The 18431-nt window shown below is 38.0% G+C and overlaps 1 protein-coding gene across 1 annotated transcript in view; it reads right to left on the bottom strand.

Moving 5' to 3' along the window:
* The window catches only part of tln2b (talin 2b), a 155797-nt gene that overhangs the window by 24059 nt on the left and 113307 nt on the right, over positions 1 to 18431 (bottom strand). Inside the window, exons 27-41 of the mRNA XM_081356466.1 lie at positions 17985 to 18193; positions 17412 to 17531; positions 17024 to 17221; positions 14008 to 14147; positions 11179 to 11272; positions 9392 to 9481; positions 9184 to 9306; positions 8682 to 8825; positions 8449 to 8610; positions 8094 to 8234; positions 6854 to 7035; positions 5263 to 5395; positions 2340 to 2441; positions 1319 to 1489; positions 1031 to 1177 (exon numbers count right to left, since the gene is read on the bottom strand). Coding sequence (XP_081212592.1) covers positions 1031 to 1177; positions 1319 to 1489; positions 2340 to 2441; positions 5263 to 5395; positions 6854 to 7035; positions 8094 to 8234; positions 8449 to 8610; positions 8682 to 8825; positions 9184 to 9306; positions 9392 to 9481; positions 11179 to 11272; positions 14008 to 14147; positions 17024 to 17221; positions 17412 to 17531; positions 17985 to 18193 — 2156 coding nt within the window. The remainder of the gene's footprint in view (positions 1 to 1030; positions 1178 to 1318; positions 1490 to 2339; positions 2442 to 5262; positions 5396 to 6853; positions 7036 to 8093; positions 8235 to 8448; positions 8611 to 8681; positions 8826 to 9183; positions 9307 to 9391; positions 9482 to 11178; positions 11273 to 14007; positions 14148 to 17023; positions 17222 to 17411; positions 17532 to 17984; positions 18194 to 18431) is intronic.

Here is an 18431-nt window from a genome sequence, read left to right as displayed (position 1 = left end):
AATATAAATTATATATAAATATATACAGTATATGTATGCAAATATTTCTTAAATATATACATGCATGTGTGTGTATTTATATATACAAAATAATTATACACAGTACACACACATATATTATGTAAACACAAACTTTTATTTTGGATGCGATTAATCGTGATTAATCTTTTGACAGCCCTAAAATATATATGAATAATAATAAAATAACTTTATATATATACATACATATATACATTTTTTCTAGTGGTAATATGCAAATGCAGGTATATATATATATATATATATATATATATATATATATATATATATATATATATATATATATATATATATATAAGCTTTATAAAAATGATCATTCTAGAAGAAAATTCCAGATGGCACTTAGAGGCTTTTGCATCTGAACTCTTCATATATATATATATAATGCAGCCACTGTGTAGGTTAAACAGTTCTTTTACACTTATTTTTCATATAAATATTTAATAAACTAATTAATAAAATAATAATAGGCATTAATGGTATTAAAAACAACAACAAATTTATATATTAAGTATTAATACCATTAATGCCTAATATATATATATATATATATATATATATATATATATATATATATATATATATATGTATGTATGAATACATAAATTTCAGTTATACAGTTTAGCAGCCATTATACCAAATACCTCAACATGAATGATCAATCATGAACACATATACATTTAATTATTCTCCGCAGTTTTTGAATCTGATTGGTCATTAATTTTCTGTCAAAATGTTGTATGTCACAGAAGTATATATACAGTATTTACATACTTTTGTGACATACAGAAAATGTTATTTACTTATTTACTCTCAAATCTCATCCGCATTTGCACATAACCACTGAAATATAAAAAATAAAACTTTCACACTGTCTTATTTTTTCATTCACGTTCTGTTTTTGGGCTCATTCGCTCCCTTTGATTTGTTGATATTAGCAATGACTTTGGAAAAAAAAGATTTTCCGCTAGTTATCATTAGAGTCACTAACCCGCCCGATGGACTCAGCGATGGACTCCACCATGCCGCCCACCATCCCCCCCTCACTGGCGGCCTCGTTTAAGGTCACCATGATGTCATCAACTGCCTCCTTCATCAGCTGGGCCGCTTCGGCTATGGCATCATGGGTGTGGGTCGCCTGCAATAGCCAGTATAGACCCATTAACACCTCTTCACAACTATACACAAACCAGAAGCTCTGTTAATGTGCCATTGGATGCTACAAGTTGCAAATTTGCAGATGTTAATCCCCGTGTGTTGTTATTTCCAAGCGTCGTACCTTACGGTTTCCTCCGCCCTCTTTGGCAGCGTAGAGCATCTGCAGAGCCGACTCAAACAGGGTTTTGGTTTGATCTAGTATGTTCATCTGCTGCTGGTGGTCGGCATGTTTCGACGCCAGTCCCACTGACGCCACAATCACTGGCTCAAAGTAGCTCGCTAACTGAGTCACCTGAGAGGAAAACCAGACGGGTTAAGAATTATGGCATGCAAACATACAGTTTCTTGTATATATTTCGGGCAAGAGTGATATATAGAGGGAACTGATACAATTTCTCAGTTATTTAAGTGATTGACAAGCTGATAAACACTTTAGACAGGCGGCATCAATATTGGTCCAAACAAACAGAGCCGGATTTTATTCAACCAGGCTTTTTTTAGATGCTTTATTTTTTTTAGATATGCTGTCATACTGTAATCAATTCATGATGTTTATTCTTGAGATTCAAGTATGTGATTTACACACACAAAAAAGACATGTTATATGGAAGTATGAAGAAAGATGAGGTTGTTGATCCAGGAACATTTCGTACTTGTGTAAATCACATTAAGCCTTCGGGGAAAATCACGGGCTGCGTCCGAAAGCTTAAAAAATACTGCATTCCATGGTAGGAAGGCATCAAGGCATGTTCGGATCCGATGATAGCTTCACTTCCTGTCTCCTGAGATCTGATCGACTTTTGAAGGCAGCATAGATGTATCCTTCGCTGCTTTTGATATCCCACAATCCTGTGCGTTCCATTCCGTGACAGTTGAGTTAAAAAATAAAGATGGCGGTTGGTGGTCAGTTTGTGCGTTACCATGCATTTTTGACCAACGTTTTCCACTTCTGATGTCATTTATAGTGAGAAATTACTAGTGTAGTAATTAAATATTTGCTAAGTTTTCACCAAAGCTCATTGCCTGAAGAGTCATTGCCTGAGGAAACAAGTCAGCCACCTAAGCTTTCGGACGCAGCCATGGATTTGCTGCGGTGGTGACATTATTTGTGGTTCCACTATTGAGATCCATGTCCCTGTTACCTTGTGTCCGAGCTGAGCTGCTTCCCCTCGCGCTGCAGTGGAGATGGGGTCAATGAGGTGTCCGATCTCCTGCACGGCAGAGGTCAGCTGCTCTTGTAAAGCCTAATGGAAGCAGTCTCACATTAGCATTAGCACAAACCAAGTCCTGAAAAGTCAAGCCAAAACGTTTCGATCGCCCCCTGGTGGCTGGCTGCAGTATTGATCTTAAACCCCGCCCTCTCCATGTAATCGAAGAGCCAAACTAAAATATCCAATTACACTACAAATAATTTTTTATTCAAAGATCGTTTCTGTCATTTTTGGTAGTTCTTATCACATAGACAAAATGTTAAAGTGTTAATTTTTCCAATACGTTTGGTTTTAGTTAGTTATTTGAAGCTATAAAAATGGGGTGTAATGTCATGATGGATTGCGGGAGTGTAGGCGGGACCTTGATGCCGTGGCTCCACTACTGCATTATTATATAAATATACAGCCCGTTCTCATCCTAGGACGTCATATATTGACGCTTTTGACATTTCGTCGACATCGAACGCACATGGCACCCTTTAGCGTCAATATGAGACGCAGATAGAAATGGGCCAGAAGGCGCCTCCTAGCGGTCTAACCCTAACCCTACCCCAGACCCAGGGCCGGCCCGAGGCATAAGCGAACTAAGTGGCTGCTTGGGGCCCCCTCGCCACCAGGGGGCCCCCAAGCGAGTTTTTTTTTTTTTTTTTTTTACATATTAATTAACTTGAACAAAAGACATAAATGAATGAATGGATTAATAATTCAAGACAAGAAAATTCTGATTTCATGATCAGTATACCTGCCTACAACTGCTGCTGTGTCTGCCAGTGTTTGAGTCATGCGCATAACCTCGCGTGCATAGACAATTCGTGCGCAAAGTCACGGTAGGCTAATGTTAAGCCATGTCACAAAAATTTGATTTGATCAGTGATTTATCCTTTAAGTTAAATGATATTCAGAACAGAACAAGAATAAAAAAATAACTATAAACAAGCCAAAACGAAATAATTTAAAGCGAAAGTGAAAGCGGCGTTGGGCTCACGTATCTCTCTCATTAGAATCAAAATGTTTCAACATTCGCGATGGATTTGGATGGCAAACTATTCTTTATTATAGGCTTTCTTTGTACTTCTCCCACGTTCCAACATCGAGGGAAAAAATCATTCTCTTCACATGCGCAAAAATGTGCTTGGAAACATCACAGTGGAGCGGTGCTTAGGCTACGCAGCGATGAATGGTAGGCAACTGATTATTTAAACAGAGCAGTTTAATTTTTTATTTGTTAGGTTGACTATTTTATTATTATATTTTATTACGGCTATAACGAACAGGCTGCGATGTCATTGCAATACTGGAATATGGTGTGTGTGTGTGTGTGTGTGTGTGTGAGGCGCGGGCGCGATCGAACAGTGGAAACATAAAAACATACTCCGTCATGTTCATACAAGACATCATTCAAACTGCAAAGTGTTGCAAAAGGTTGGAGGATATTTTGCAAATGATTTTTTTATATATTTTGTGACAATTTGTTTTCAGAAGTTTCAAAGAGTTAGTAAAAGAGTAAAGAAAAAGTTAAAACATTTTTATTTAAGTATATCTATTTTTTTATTAAGTATTTATTTTGTATTAATACTAGGGCTGTCAAAAGATTAATCGCGATTAATCTTTTGACAGCCCTAATTAATACATAACCTCATTGTATTAAATTATTATGTAACATTATAGAGTGACATTGTGTCAATAATCGTCAAGCACAGGTGACTCCGCGTGGTGGGAGGGGGCCCCCAAATCAAATTCTGCTTAGGGCCCCCAAAAGGCTCGGGCCGGCACTGCCCAGACCTAAACCTACCCATAACCGAACAAAGCTCTGTGCGTCTCATATTGACGCTAAAGGGTGCCACGTGCGTTCGATGTCGACGAAATGTCAAAAGCGTCAGTATATGACGCCCAAGGATGAGAATGCGTTGAAATATAATAATGATACAAACTAAATAGAAAGAAATATATAAAATAAAAAATAAAAAAAATAATAAAAATGACAAAAGCATATTACACAACTACTAACACTTAAATTAAAATGAAAACTGAAAATATTAAAATAAAAGCTCATTCAAAATATTAATACTATAATAGTATATAAATAACATTAAATAACACTGAAATTGATATATGTATCTATATAGAGAGAGAATCATTAGACAAGGGGGTGTGTAAAAACTAAAATGAATCAATTCTTGATTTATTCATTAATCAAAAATGTAAGTAAAGAAATAACTTCTTAAATTCACAAATAAATTTTTTAAATAGTTTATTTAATTCATGTTTAAAAATGTAATTCGGTATAACAATAAAATAATACTTCAATTAAATAAAATAATCTTAATTATTTTTTAAATTGATAAAAAAAAGCCATTTATAGCATTTATAAAAATGGTATTTAAATCTTTCATTCCAAAATATTAATAATGTTACTTTACTAAATAACATTGTTACTATATGAAGTTACTATACTTGAAATAAATCGATTTAAATGTCTATTTGTTTGTTAAATTGAAAAGCAATTGATTTACTTACATTTTTATTTGTAAATAAATACACTGATAATTAATTTCTATCTTCTGCTGAACACAAAAGAAGATATTTTGAAGAAAGTCGGTAACCAGACAGTTGATGGACCCCATTGACTTCCATAGTTTTTTTTTCTTCCTATTATTATAGTCATCAACTGTCTGGTTCATGCAGGTTTGAAACAACTTGAGGGTGAGTAAACGATGACAGAATTGAAATTTTTAAGTGAACTATTCCTTTAAGCATCATTCCTAGTCCTCCTCAGAAATGAACACTGTACCAGAGCAACATTCTTGAACCATAACGCTACTATACAGTGACGGCAGGCGTTTTATTGGTTTACCTCGAGGGAGATGTCGTCTCTGCGGGGAAGACTCTGACCCACGGCGACGAGGGACACCTGCTCAATGTCCCTGATGCTCTTGTTGATGCTGTCGATGGACTGGTCACACTCCCGCTGCCCAGGGGCCTTGTCCCTATGACAACAGAGGAGACCAGGTTGCTATGGGGTATTTTTCAGCTTAATTGAATTAGGTTTCTCAACTAAATCCGGATATTGTACATTACAGCATCATAAAACAGGAGAGTCAGCGCAGACGTGGGCGATTTTGCTCATACACACACAGAGCTGGCTGAGCTCCAGCTGTGATTGGTTGATCTGGGAGGACAGTGTGTGGAGGGCAGCCAGGTGGGCAGCGAGCCCAGCCACTGTTCCCGCTCCTGCCGAGAGTGTTACAGTCGAGGTCCTTCACTGTCCCTGATCTCAGATCAGATCGTCTGTACGCACTCGGAGCAGGAGAGCATTCAGTCTCCTCATGCTACATCAATCACCCGGGACACTCTCAGTGGAGAGAGAAACCCAGTAAGAGTCACTTACCACAAAATACAACTCAGCGACATCAGACACACTCTGATATTCAGCTTTTATTTGATAGAAAAGCCTTCAAAACACTTACTGAGAAGAAGAAAAGAAAGAACTTAAAATAAATGTTGGTACTTGTGTTATTTTTTAGGGATAAAAGATTTTTACAGCTGATTCAATCATCGATTTCTAACCTTTCTCGGCCGGTTCTGACTATTTAAGCTTTTATCAAAATCTCTGGTCTTTTCTTATGGTCACTGTTAACTGAATAAAAATGTATTATTATTTTTTTAGCATTATTTTTACTTCTTATTTTTAACAATGTTGGAAACAGCTGCTTTTTTTTTTTTATAGAAACCGAGATTTTTAAAGGTTTCTTTAATTAATAGAAAAGAAAACAGTATTTATTTGAAATAGAAATATTTAGCAACATTATGGTCACTTTTGATATATATATTATTATATATATTATATATATTAAGATATATATATATATATATATCTTACTGACCCTAAACTTTTGAACAGTAGTGTATGTCTAATAAGAACTAGGTTTTTAAGTAGGCTTAAACAAAAAATGATCCATATTAGGAAACACTCACCAATGAATAAATAAATATAAATGTAATTTAAATTAATATAATTTATATTGAATATAACACAGAGGTGAAATTGATGTGTTAACTGATGTGACCAATTTGTGTATTTATACATTATTTGATTTGCTTAATTGTTATTTTATTATTTGTATCTTTCAGTTTAATATATCAACTAATGATTCTATATTGTTTTGTTTATAACACACTCTCTGGTTTTTCACTTCATTGGTTGTTGGTAATATTACTTCCCCCTGGAGCTGTAATGAGAGGAACAGACAGATTTGAGTGTGTGTGTGAACAGCTGCTACTGTTAATAACTTGTGCTTGAGTTATTTAATCAAGAAGTTGAAATTATACCTCATCTTTTACCCACATTATTATTATTTAACAGCTGATGGAGACTGAGGCGGCCGCACGCTTTTCACATATCTTTCTCAACTGCTGAATCAGGTCTTTATTTGCGTGATACAGACCTGATGGACGTGATGAGGCTCTTGATGGAGTCCGACACGGTCCGGGAATGGCCTGCCAAGATGGACCAGGTGGGAGGATCTTTGGGATTAATGATAAGTGAGCGGGCCGTCTCTAATAAGTGGGTGGAGCTGTCCAGCATTGAACGAGCCGAGCGATGGATCGGCTCCTGGGAAGCTGAACCCTAAAATTAGAAAGAAATACAATTCAGTTTACAATCCATTCGTTTTTAAAATCCCATTAAATGTGTGCAACATATATAAAGAGAAAATGTCAAAAAAAAAAAAAACTTTGTGAATATAATATTCACTGAATGAATAAACATTTTAGAACAAAATTGAAAAAAGTGATTGATTCTGTAACTCATTCATAAAGACAGTCACTTGCTTCATTCCTGAATGAATCAGTGTTATGAACGAATTGGTTGAGTACACTATTCAATGACTCACTCATAAAGAGTCACTTGTTTTGTTCCTAAATGAATCAGTGTTTTTAAACAAATTGGTCGAGTAAATGATTCAGTGACTCCCTCATAAAAACAGGCCCTTGTTTTGTTCCTGAATGTTCCTGAACCAATATGGATAGGAAAGAAATACAATTCAGTTTACAATGTAATTTAATTCATTTGTAAAATTCCATAAAAATATAATATATAATATTCTTTTAATTTATTCATAATACTAAAATATTTTTCGTCTTCTGGTATTTCTAATGGCTCGATTCTCTCACGTCTGCATTTGATGAATCCTTGATATCAAAAACACATCTGGGTACTTTCAAGCGTCTTCTGTACTTGCATTCTTGATTATTGGAACCGGACTTTGACGGTTGATGATGACTTGGTACGCAAGATCGCTTAAGAACGCATATTGATAAACGGCCAGTCACTTGTTGGTAGAACTAATTGGAAGAATAATGACTCACTCATAACAACAGTCACTTGTTTTGTTCATTAATGAATTAGTGTTTGTGAACAATTGGTTGTAACCTGCAGAAAGAGTCAGTGAAAAGTGTCCACCACTAATGCAGAGACTGACAGTCGGTCTGGAATGAATGAACAAAACCAGACAAACCGTAACAGAGCATCTTGGTGTTTTTAGATTTGTCTGTCCTCCTGATTTGGTTTAAGAGTCGAAATTTGGCACAAACCATTCTGTGAAATGAGTACCCAGGCACGCACACTCACACACACACACACAATAAATAATACATGAAATATTGTGGTATTCAGTATTTCATCACCTCATGGCTTATCTGTGCAGGAATGCTGGCAAACTCAGGGTTGGAGGCAAAGGTGGAGAGATTATCCACAGCTTCTATCAGCGGGTTCGTGGCCACTCGGCACCTCTCGCGGTTCTCATCTGAGAAATCCCCGTCTAAGGCCTGAGAAACAATGCAGAAGCAGATCACATCTGCTAAAACACTTCAACCCATACAAATAAACACAGCCTTATTGATGGTTATAAGTTTGCAAACGGTCAGGCAAGCGTATGTCTTCATGCTAATGCAGAAAATTCAAACAAATTTATATCAAATCGATATAATCTATACTTATATCTATATAAATGATATTTTGGTAATTAATCGCAGGCTGTACCTTTATAGTTTTGACAAGGTTAGCAGTTGTATTGGCGACCTCTTTGGCTGACTGTACGAAATGTCTCCGGGCTACAGGATTGGCTGTTTTGGAAGACGCCAGGCGACAGGCGTTGCAAAGGGCAGAGGTGTGCTTTGCAACGATGGTAGCCGCTGACAGAACCTACACAAACAAAAACGGATGAGAATGCAAGCCAAAAAAAATAACTTAATACTAAAGAGCCAAACAGTGACCTGGGAGGGGCTGCTGGCCGGGTCCACCAGATTCTGGCAGGCCATCTGAATCGCCTGATTGGCTCTGGCAAACTGGATGGGATCGACCAATCCCTGGTGACCCGACTGGCTGTTGGGGTCTGAGACTCCTACCAAATAGGAGGCCTGAAGAAAAATAAAGTAAGGCACAAAGAGTGTATTGTGTTTTTATAACCTTACATCAAAATTCAACTTTATTTTCCACCTTTGAAACAACTCTGCTGACAAAACCAATGCCGTGTGGACTGCAAAAAAGTTTCCCATTTTCCCCATTCCCATCCCATTTCCCATTGAATATTCAGTTTCACTCAGAAATTTCCTTTTACAGAAGCTAAATTTGCAGCAAATGCCTTTTCATGTTGTCGATAACATCAAATGATGCTGGTAATACTTAACTATTGAATTTGTAATAGCACAATAATAGCACAATGTTGGAAGTGGATATTGGGAGAATTATCAGACACTACCAAATCAAAAAGCTCACCTGGCCCGCCGCCTCGGTCAACCCACACAACGCTTTGGACGCCACACCTACGCAATCCCCAAACGCTGGCACGTTTCCCGTCTTACAGTGCTGTGAGATTCCAGCCATGGACTCCCCGAGAACCTGTTCAATAGACCGAGAGATGTGTTAACATTTGGAATGAAAAAGATCTTTAGAGAATTTTGGAATGTTGTGACGGATTCTTTACCTTGGAATTCTCCATAACGCTCTCAATGCAGTCAAAATAAGAGAGATCACTGACTGGCTCATTGGGATTGTCCAACATTCCTCGCACGGCCTGTATGTACATGGGGGAGAGAGAGAGAGAGAGAGAGAGAGAGGGGTTAATATTCTTTGAGATTTTGTTTTTCGAAAACACCCCATTTTAAAATGATTATTGGAGACACATAAGATTTGATGTAAAATCGTTCACAGACCCCAATCATAATTATTGGCTCTTTTTTAATACTCAATTGACCTGTGGCCGGCAGATATGAACGTTTCAAAGAGGCATCACAAAAAACGGCTGCTTTTCATCTGTAATAAATAAGGCCAAATGTGATCTAATGTTGATTGTATATAAATAAGACCACCATAGAAGATCTAACAGGCCCCCATCTCATCACACACAGCTCATACTGGCTGCTTTTGAAAGTATATGCAAAAAAAAAAAAAAAACTTAGCACTTAGAGGCTTTTGCATCTGAACTCTTCATATGTATATATATACAGTATACACTCACCTAAAGGATTATTAGGAACACCATACTAATACTGTGTTTGACCCCCTTTCGCCTTCAGAACTGCCTTAATTCTACGTGGCATTGATTCAACAAGGTGCTGAAAGCATTCTTTAGAAATGTTGGCCCATATTGATAGGATAGCATCTTGCTGTTGATGGATATTTGTGGGATGCACATCCAGGGCACGAAGCTCCCGTCCCAACACATCCCAAAGATGCTCTATTGGGTTGAGATCTGGTGACTGTGGGGGCCATTTTAGTACAGTGAACTCATTGTCATGTTCAAGAAACCAATTTGAAATGATTTGAGCTTTGTGACATGGTGCATTATCCTGCTGGAAGTAGCCACCAGAGGATGGGTACATGGTGGTCATAAAGGGATGGACATGGTCAGAAACAATGCTCAGGTAGGCCGTGGCATTTAAACGATGCCCAATTGGCACTAAGGGGCCTAAAGTGTGCCAATAAAACAACCCCCACACCATTACACCACCACCACCAGCCTGCACAGTGGTAACAAGGCATGATGGATCCATGTTCTCATTCTGTTTACACCAAATTCTGACTCTACCATCTGAATGTCTCAACCGAAATCGAGACTCATCAGACCAGGCAACATTTTTCCAGTCTTCAACTGTCCAATTTTGGTGAGCTCGTGCAAATTGTAGCCTCTTTTTCCTATTTGTAGTGGTGATGAGTGGTACCCGGTGGGGTCTTCTGCTGTTGTAGCCCATCCGCCTCAAGGTTGTGCGTGTTGTGGCTTCACAAATGCTTTGCTGCATACCTCGGTTGTAACGAGTGGTTATATTAGTCAAAGTTGCTCTTCTATCAGCTTGAATCAGTTGGCCCATTCTCCTCTGACCTCTAGCATCAACAAGGCATTTTCGCCCACAGGACTGCCGCATACTGGATGTTTTTCCCTTTTCACACCATTCTTTGTAAACCCTAGAAATGGTTGTGCATGAAAATCCCAGTAACTGAGCAGATTGTGAAATACTCAGACCGGCCCGTCTGGCACCAACAACCATGCCACGCTCAAAATTGCTTAAATCACCTTTCTTTCCCATTCTGACATTCAGTTTGGAGTTCAGGAGATTGTCTTGACCAGGACCACACCCCTAAATGCATTGAAGCAACTGCCATGTGACTGGTTGATTAGATAATTGCATTAATGAGAAATTGAACAGGTGTTCCTAATAATCCTTTAGGTGAGTGTATATACTTGAGAGACTAAGTGAGTGTTTGTTCAAGTACCTCAAGTTCTCGTAGAGCATTATCACACTCTTTTTGTCCTGGTGCCTGCTGGGTACAAATTGTGATGAGCTGATTAATGCTTTCTGTAACCGCTCTGAAACACAAAACACAGAAGAAAATCACAGTCAGAATGACACAAAACACAAAAAAATGGTCTCGAATCTCTATTTCGAGACTCATTGAGCTTTCAGCCCCTTCTAAATAAAGAAAGGAGGCACTAACATTGATGTCTTACAAATTAATCAGTATCATGACAAAACATGACAATCATGACAAGTTTTGTTACACTCATATGAGTCTAGATGTGAGTGGGTGTATGCCGTTGTGTATGTGTGTCAAGTCAGTCTCTTCTGTCCCTCATTAAGGAAGGAGAAATCAATCTAACCCAAAACCCTCAGGAGCTGCTGCCTTCCTACGGCACCTGAGAGGATTCTGCAGCGTGCACACACACACACACACACACACACACACACACACACACACACACACACACACACACACACACACACACACAATTGTTTTTCATCATGATAGGTATTTCCACTGACTTCTATTGTTTTCATATTGAGCTATATATAAAATTTCTATCCCTTAATCATGCTCCTAAACTCAAACCCAAAACCACTCTCCATTATTAGATTTTTATTATGACATTATTTATTACATCTTTTAAATTTCTGTGTGGGGGCTGTTGGTTGGACACACACACACACACACACACACACACACACACACACACACACACACACACACACACACACACACACACACACACACACACACACACACACACACACACACACACAAACAAACAAACAAAAACTTAAATAGTAACAAACACAAACATAATCACACAATAAAAAACAAACATTAAGAAACACAAAACATAGCCTACAATACACAAAAATTCACACACTAACAAACATACACAATAACAAAACTCAAGCACTAACAAACAAAACACACACTAAACACACAATAACAAACCAAACTCCCACACAAAAATACTCACACAATATCAAAGAAAACTCACATTAACAAACACAAACAACAAAACTTAAACAGTAACAAACACAAACATAAATCACACAATAAAAACAAACATTAAACACAAAACATACAGTAACAAATAAAACTCTCTCACACACACACACACACACACACTAACAAACACAAACATACACACAAAACAAAACTCAAGCACTACCAATAACAAACAAAACTCACACTAACAAGCACAAACATACACAACAAACAAAACTCAAACACAAACAAACTCACACAATAAAAAACTCAAACATTTAGAAACACATAACTCAAACAGTAACAAACACGTAAGGAATAATTGACGACAGGCCGTTGAATTATTAGAAAAATAATGCACACCCGAGGTGGTAATGCGGTCACGACGCGAAGCGGAGTGGCCCTTACACCTCGGTGTGCATTATTTTTCTAATAATTCAACGGCCTGAAGTCAATTATTCCGCTTATACTACAGTTACCACACCTCGAAACATTGTTCAGATTATGTATTTCAAGACGTTTGTAAAGTTTTTGTCATTAAAACGCTCTTGTATGTAGGACTAATTTCTTACGCATCTAATCCAATGCCAATGCCAATGCCAATGCGTTGCTAATTCCAAAACGTCATTTTAGAGTTAGTAACGGAGGTTTGAGCCACTGATAGCAGACTAATGTCCCCGGCTTTATGCAGTTATTAATGCAGTTATTAGAGAGAGATGTTGCAAAAATGAGACAGAAAAGCATGTGCGTCAATATTATTATTTATTTATTAATTCAATTCGTTATAATTAATTTGTTCATTCTTTTTTATATTATTGACAGATGACAGTAGACTAGCTAAATAAATGAAACACAAAGCCATTTTAACAAGTAGGCCTATCAATAATTATTTATTTGTTATATATTATCTGCAATAAAAATCCTTGCTGCAGGACTATCCATTTATTTAGCCTATATTCAGTTTAATTTTCTATTGATTATAGATAGCCTAGGACTATATACTTTATTTATTAAAATTAAACTGCATGTTTCCATTGATTGTGAAGCTAGACATTGAAAATTGCAGATCAAGCGCATGGGGCTGCATGTTTTTTCTTGTTATGAATTGTATCCTGTTTTCCGTTATTACCGTTAACTACGCGAAGTGATATGGAACTGTAATGCGGTCAAGACCTGCCTGGAACTACTTTAGCTGTGCGTTTCCCTGAAAATAATGCACACCTTAGAACGTTCTTCAACCAATCAGATTCAAGCATTTAACAGCCCTGTAGTATAAAAACATACATACAATAACAAACATACTCACACAATAACAAACACAAACATACTCGCACACAATAACAAACAAAACTTAAACACTAACAAACACAAACATACAATAACAAACACACAAAGACAAACATTCACACTAACAAGGAAAACTTTCACTTACTGAAAAAAAAAAAAAAAACACACACACACTAAAAAACACACACGCACACACCTAACCCTAATCCACACCCTAACCCTAACAGAAATCTTTCTGCATTTTCACAATAAAACAAAACTTTACTTTAGATTTAAACAGTTTTCACTAACGAAAATGCCCCCAAAAGAAGTTTTGTCAGATTTAGCTGACGTATGGGTACAAATTTGATCCAAAAATATGGCTAAGTAGGTACGTTCTTATTCACTCATACACAAAGTTTCTAATTTTGTGAAAACATTCAGCTGAATAGCTCATTACTTGCCATTGGCCTGCCCTCAGGTTGACTGGCTAATGATCAGTAAACTCTCCCCAGGCCACCGAATGAAGCTCATTCCTACCGTGCTGCAGCTGCGAGGAGATTCTTGGCATTTGCCGCCCCTGGATCAACGGAGAGGGACTTGGCGGCCAACAGCAGCTTGCTGGATGCCATGGAGATGTTCTTCAGGTTGCCAATCACCTGGATCTGGTCATCTGTGGACTGTGGAGACAGAAGATGGCAGTTCAGCCTACAGTCAAACCATCATGATTTTCAACTTTATTCAACAGAAAAATGTGCAGTTCTTTGAAAAGAGATTATATTTTATGGCAAAAAAAATTTAAGGGATAGTTCACCCAAAAATTACACTACTATCACTTTCTTTCTTTCTTCTTAGAAACAAAAAACGAGATATTTTTAAAAAGTACCTGTAACTTTTCTATGCAGTTATAATTTGGAATCAAAGCTTTCAAGCCTTAAAAAGGATGTATGATACATTAAAGTATCATAAATGTGGTCCAAATGACTTACTGTATTTATGTGCCATATTTCACATGTTCCATAGCCATGAAGGTTATGTGTGAGGAACAGACCGAAAAAGACAGTAAATGGCAAATATACTATGGCTAGCGCCTATTCGTCATCATTTGCCTTTCAACAAAGCATGTGAACCTACTGAACATTAATTACATGATACCACATAATTACTATTCACAAGCAAAATTGGTATGCTTTAGTAATTTTGCCCTAAAATAGCAAAATGTGGCTGTTTACTTGTTATTTAGATGGGCACTAGTCTCACAGATATCCTGATGGCTATCCTGTCCTTCCAGACCTCTGTGTCCCTCACTATCCCTCAGTCTTCCTTTAATGGGCATGTCACGCTCCATCAAGCCCTTGTGCTGGTGCGCCTCTCCAAATTAATCAACAAAACATGCAGAACCAGAACATCATCAAAGATTTCATTAGGGTGGAGCGTCTTCATGCTCTCTGGGACAATTATGTGCCTGAGTAATTCGGATTAGAGGCGCTAATTAACAAATTAATCAAAATGCATATAAAAAGTTCGTTTTTAACATACACTATATGGACAAAAGTATTGGGACACCTGACCATTACACCAACAGGGACTGTCATAACATCAGATTCTAAATACATAGACATTAATGTGGAGTTGATTCCCACTTTACAGCTATAACAGGCTTCCACTCTTCTGGGAAGGCTTTCTGTGGGAATTTTTGCCCATTCATCACGTAGAGCATTTATGAGGTCAGGCATTGATGTTGAACAAGAAGGCCTGGCTTGCAATCTCACATCCCAAAGGTTTTCGAAGGGGTTGAACTCTGTGCAAGCCAGTCAAGTTCTTCCACACCAAACTCATCCAAATGTGTCTTTAAGGACCTTGCTTTGTCCACTGGGGCACAGTCATGCTGGAATAGAAAAAGTCCTTCCAAAAAAAAAGTTGCAAACAAAATGATTTGCTGAAGCATTAATATTTCCCTTCACTTGAAGTAAGGAGCCTAGTCCAACCCCTGAAAAAAGCCCCATACTATAACTCCTCCTCTATCAATCTTTACAGTTGGCACAATGCAGTCAGGCAGGAAACGTTAGCCCATCAGACTGCCAAACAGAGGAGTGTGATTCCATAAGGAGAACATGTTTCCACTGCTCCAGAGTCCAATGGTGATGTGCTTTATACCTCTCCATCTGACACTTGGCATTGTACTTTGGTGATGTGAGGCTTGCATGCAGCTGCTCGTCCATGGAAACCTAATCCATAAAGCTCCCGCCGCACAGTTTTTGTGCTGATATTAATGCCAGTGGAAGATTGGTACTCTTCAGCTGTGGAATCAGAAGAGCATTGGTGACTTTTACACACCATGCGCCCCAGCACTCGGCGACCTTGATCTTCCGCTTCTTGGATGCTAAATGCTTCTAAACGCTTCCACTTTCCAATAACACCACTTACAGTTGATGGTGGAATATCTAGCGGGGATGAAATTTCACGAACTGACTAACTGCAAACGTGGCATCCTATCACAGTGCCACCCTTGAGTTTTTTTTAGAACGACCCATTTTTTCCAAAAATGTTTGTAAATGCAGACTTCATGGCTAGGTGCATGATTTGTAAATGGGTCTGAATGAAAAACCTGAGTTCAATAATTAAGAGGTTTGTCCCAATACGTTTGTCCATATAGTGTATTTAATGTACACTACCATTCAAAAGTTAAATCAGTCAACCATTCATCAAAAGTGACAGTAAACACATTTATAATGTTATTATTTCTCTGTTATATATGTTAAATGTTATACTATTTCTATTTCAAACAAATGCTGTTCTTTTAAACTTTCTATTCATCAAAATATCTGGTCAAAAAATGTTTTGTGTAACAATTTACACAAAAATATTAAGCAGCCCAACCGTTTTCCACATTGATAATAACAATACATGTTCCTTGAGCAGCAAATCAGTATGATTGATTCTGAAGGATCATGTGACAATGAAGAATGGAGTAATGATGCTGAAAATTCAGCTTTGTCATTATAGGAATAAATGACATTTGAAAATGTATTAAATTAGTAAACACTTAGAATTGCAATAATATTTCACAATACTACTGCTTTTACTGTATTTTTAATCAAATAAATGCAGCCTTGGTGAGCATAAAGGTGCGGAAGGAGGAATGGAGGAAATGGGAAACATCCATTGTCAATAGTGATTACTTTGAAACCCAGCAGCTTTCTGTTGGTCAACACGGTGAATTCACATGACCAACTTGAACAAGAGAGAAATCCATATGGGGAACTTTTTCCATCTTCACGCAATATTCCCAATTTTATGGATTCCTATTTGAATGACTGGATTTCATTTGTGAAATTTTGCTGAGCAAGAGTAAAAACTTTTTAATGGTAGTGTATTTTTTTTTTTCTCTTTTCACTGAAAGCAAAAAAGTCTGAAGTGATAAATTCACATTGACAAAGAACATATTTGTTTAATATACAGTTATGCAAGTGGAATTTTGGACCAGTGAGATTTCTCTTTGGCCGGAGCACACCATGAACCGTCTCCCAGCTCTGAGAAGGCATTGAAACTGTACCTGAGTGTGTCCGGCCATCTCAATGCCGGCATCTAAGAACTCATCAAAGTCTTGGCTGAACTTCCCAGAAGCCATAGCCAGCTGGCCGCTGCTCCCACGTGAAGACTGCACCACATCCCCGGCCGAATGGTTCAGCTCGGCTGCCGTGTGGTTCAGGTCCGTCTGGGCCTCTTGGAAGGATTTGGAGCATGGAGGAAGCTGGAAAAACAGGTGAAAGGGTGAAATGTCAGAGTTTAGGTTGAGTTTATCACTGATAAACTCAATGGGCCTCATTCATGAAACATGATCAGAAGGAATTTCTTTGTAAACCAACTGCAAAAATGTATGTAATAACGATTTTTTACGTTTAGGCTCACTAGTAGCTACAAAGAACTGACAAAGAACTCACATTTTCCACAAGCAATTTCTTACTGGCCTCGCCAATGCTCCTGAGAGCCATGTCCACGTCCTTCTGTCCAGGTAAGCAGTTCACACAGTTATTCAGGGAGTGAGAGACGGCCTTTGCCACCTGAAAAAAAACACCACATCAATAACTCTACAAAGGCCCAGAGAGTTGCAGCTTGAATCTAAAATTTAAATCAGCCCCTCAGCACAACAGAGAAATCCATGTCCTTAATTTATGCCACTGTCACAGACATATGCCAAGCAATATGTTTGTGTCCCAAAGGAACCTGTTCGAATCAGGAGGCGCACTGAAACCTTCCAGAAAAAGGGCCGCCGAGAAACAAGAAAATAGCTCGGTTTATTGGAGATAATTGCCAAGAGGGAGCTGATGGGAAATTGATCTGGTTTTAACAAAGTAGCTGAAGAAAACAAAAAAAGTATTCTGGCCTCTAATAAAGATGAGCAGTAGTTATTTTTTGGATAACAATATAACCTTGTGTAACTTCTACTTTCAATGTATAAATCTTCTCGCAGATGGCCAGACATCTGTTTATTTTGCGAATCTACGTCGTCCTACCTGCGCTAGTCTCTGCTGGCTCTCGGCATCACCGGGGCACACCAGGGCTTGGTGGGCTTCGTGGATGAGCATGGACGAGCCCTCCATCACGTGACAAGCGGAGTCCAGCATGGCGGCCGCTGCCTGAGGCTCCAAGGTGCTCGCCGCTACTCCCCTCGCGGACTGAGCCAATATCCTCAGAGCTTGAGCGGTTTCCCTTGCTGCCACACCTGTCGCAAACACACAATCCTGAGATTATAGCGACTGAATAATATAGTCATGTGAAAAAGAAAGTACAGTAAGCCTTCTTTGAATACTATGGGTTTACATATCAGGATCTGGTCCTTAGCAGATCAAGAAGTTAGGTAAATATAACAACACATGACATATGTCAATATTTATTTAACAAAAACTAGGCCAAAATAAAGAAGCCATGTGTATAAAAACTAAGTACACCCTTACTGCTTC

This window comes from Scardinius erythrophthalmus (genome assembly GCF_964197995.2).
Source record: "Scardinius erythrophthalmus genome assembly, chromosome: 24".
NCBI lineage: Eukaryota > Metazoa > Chordata > Actinopteri > Cypriniformes > Leuciscidae > Scardinius > Scardinius erythrophthalmus.
The sequence above is the reverse complement of the archived record's forward strand: the minus strand, read 5'-3'. Positions and strand labels throughout refer to the sequence as shown.